General features: G+C 56.6%; 1 protein-coding gene across 4 annotated transcripts in view; it reads right to left on the minus strand.

Annotated features, from left to right (window-relative positions):
• ST6GALNAC2 (ST6 N-acetylgalactosaminide alpha-2,6-sialyltransferase 2) overlaps positions 1–2821 on the minus strand; it is a 31430-nt gene that overhangs the window by 2153 nt on the left and 26456 nt on the right. For all 4 annotated transcript variants that reach the window (XM_017884880.1, XM_017884881.1, XM_017884882.1 and 1 more), the window contains exons 7-8: positions 1910–1993; positions 663–762 (exon numbers count right to left, since the gene is read on the minus strand). In XM_017884880.1, coding sequence (XP_017740369.1) covers positions 663–762; positions 1910–1993 — 184 coding nt within the window. The remainder of the gene's footprint in view (positions 1–662; positions 763–1909; positions 1994–2821) is intronic.

The raw sequence follows: 2821 nt of genomic DNA on the forward strand, positions 1-2821 counted from the left end.
TTAGTAGAGACGGGGTTTCACCATGTTAGCCAGGATGGTCTTGATCTCCTGACCTTGTGATCCGCCCGTCTCGGCCTCCCAAAGTGCTGGGATTACAGGCTTGAGCCACCGCGCCCGGCCTGGCCTCCAGCTTTCTGTAGGGCTTTAGCAGGGGTCATGGCCTCTCCTTGAAAGTTGCTGCTTGGCCCCTGCCTCCACGAGGTTCACATGGGCCACATCCCATCAGGAATGACTCTTAGGTGCTTTCCAAGTATTTGTGTGTGGGAGGCTAAACCTGCTGCCCCGCCCCCGCTCTGGGATGTCCCCATAAAAGAATGTCCTTATTCAGCCCAGTGTGTTGAGGAGATTGACTTTCACAAGGGCAGTTTGATGATTTGAACCTTAAATACCATATTGAGGGGCTGCCTTGGAGAAGAGCGAAAGAAGGAAGCCTGGGGAAGATGTCAGGAGCCAAGGCAAGGCTGCTCCAGGGCCTGCTGCCCTTCAAAGGGCCCTGGGTGGTGGGCAAGGAAGTGGGCAGCACCAGCAACACTCTTGGAGCTGGGGATTCCGTGACCAGAGGCCAAGAGTCCCAGGCCCGAGGGTAAGGGATAGCAGGGGGTCCTGTAGGGGTCTGTTCTGTGTTCTGCCGGCATGGGCTTCTGGAAGAGAAGGTCTCTTACCTGGTCACAAGTATGCAAAGCTGTCAGCAGCATGAGAGCCCCGGTACTAGGCATATATAGGTCTCCAAAATTGGTGTTAATCAACTTTGATTTCAAGAACCTGGAAGCAAAAAGACGTTTCAGCTCACTAGCTTGATGGTTGTATCATCACACTTCACAACTACACGTTCAGATAGGTGGGAAAACGTCACAAACTCAGGGCCTTCTACTCCTATCAGTTCTTTATTTGGTCCAAGCGGACTAAATGCAAAGATCTTTGAGACCTTAGGTAAGTTGGGGGGGGTGAGAAAGAGGAACCACAGGTGAAATCCTTCCCCCTTTCGGCAACAGCCTGTTTTCTCCCCAAGCTACTAAGTAACCACACTGCCAAGGGCATAGGTGGCCTGTTTATTTAGCCTGAGACGGCGGTTTCTCTCTACCCCATGTCTTGATTAAATAGGAATCGTGTGAGGGACAGGGAGCTCAGACGCTGTGACTGGACCCACACAGTCCAAGAGTGAGGCCGGGGTGTGACCACTGGCTCTGCCCTCAGGCTTGAGTTGACACCAAGCTGTGCCAGGCCGATCCCCTGACTTCTCTGAGCCTGTCTTCCTCTGTAGCATGGGACTAGTTGGAGGGGCTTCATTTACCTCCCTAGATCCACTCACCCCTCTCCAACAGCTCCCTGCCCTGGGATTCGAGCCTCTGGTCCACAGCAGGGTCTCTCGGTCTCAGTGCTGTTGACACTTGGGGCCAGGTGCTTCTTTGTTGCTAAACGGGGATGTTCGGTAGCATCCCTGGCCTCTACCCACTGATGGCACCTGCCCCCACCACCCTTCCGACAACCCCGGACGAGGGCCATATGCACATCCATATTGAGAGCTCCTGGCAGGAGGGAGGCAAGGGAGGGGAGGGGTTTTGGGCCTGAAGGTTCTAATGGCCTGCTGCTGACAGCCCCACTGCTGCTATGCACGTTATGGCCCCCAACTCCCAGTCTGCCTTTGTGAGCAGTCCCTAGTAAATACACCTTGAGTTATCCTGAGTTTCCTGTCCATTTCCTGGGGACTGACATAGATCACACTCCCTCTATCAAGGTGCTAAATAAAACTAAATGAAGTGACAGTGCTTCGCACACAGCACTCGGGACAGTGGAGCTCTGGTTATTGGTCAGTGCGTGGGGCTTGTGGGAGGGCTCTGCCTGGATGTGGGGTGGGTATGTAAAAGGGAGAAGGAAGAGGACGGTGTTCTTCAGGCACCCCACTCTGTACCTTTCTGTCAGGTAGCTGATGAAGTCCGGATGTAGCAGCTTGAATTTACTGGCAGAAGCTTCTGGTCCGAAATAGATGTGCGGCCTAGGACCCATGATAGAAGTGGACAGAGCGCCCAGAGCCGTCGTATTGCAAGGGGGAGATGGAGGGGAGGGTCAGGGTGCCAGAGTAGCCGCGGTACCCTGAGCGGTAGGAGCGGGGCTGGGAGTAGTAGCGGGAGAAGGGGGTGTAGAAGGTGGCAGGCAGCACGGTGGGGACCACATGTGGCTTCCCGCTCACCAGGACCTCCACAGGTGGGGTGTAGGAGAGAGAGGAGGGGGGCATGAACAAACCGGGTGGAGTTGGGAAGGGGCAGTGAAACTGGGGGTGGTGGGGGGGCGGGGGAAGGAGAGGTAAGTAGAGTGAGTCAGGAGGGGGTGGGGGCTTCCGGGCAGGGCAGGGAGAGGGACAGGCAAAGCATGGGTTTTGGGGAAGTGGTGCTGTGGGGGGCTGGAAAAAGGGGGGCTCCTTCAGAAAGCGGGGCACATAGGGGGTGATATAGGACGGGATGTTCTGAATTGGTCCAATATAGGAAGATGAGGGGGCAGGGCTGTAGAAGGAGGACTTGGGGGGCACAGTGGGGGTTAGGGAAGGGTTTCGAGAGAGGGATTTGAAACCAGACTGGGAGGGAGATTTGGAGGTGGGTGGGGTGGGGGATTGGGCGGCCCCGCGGGGCACGTGTTGGACCTGAGGACTGGGGTTCAGGGAGGAAGTCCGGGAAGAGGGCTGTGAGGCACTTGGGGTGGGAGGGTGGGAGGGAGGCCGGGAGGAAGAGCCCCGAGTGGGGGAAGGGGCTGAGCTCTCGTGAGGCTGCTGGTCTGGAGGGGTGACAATGCTATTGGAACGGGACTGGGAGGGAGACTGGGTAGGGGA

Source organism: Rhinopithecus bieti, unplaced genomic scaffold (assembly GCF_001698545.2).
Source record: "Rhinopithecus bieti isolate Rb0 unplaced genomic scaffold, ASM169854v2 scaffold_13400, whole genome shotgun sequence".
NCBI classification, from domain to species: domain Eukaryota; kingdom Metazoa; phylum Chordata; class Mammalia; order Primates; family Cercopithecidae; genus Rhinopithecus; species Rhinopithecus bieti.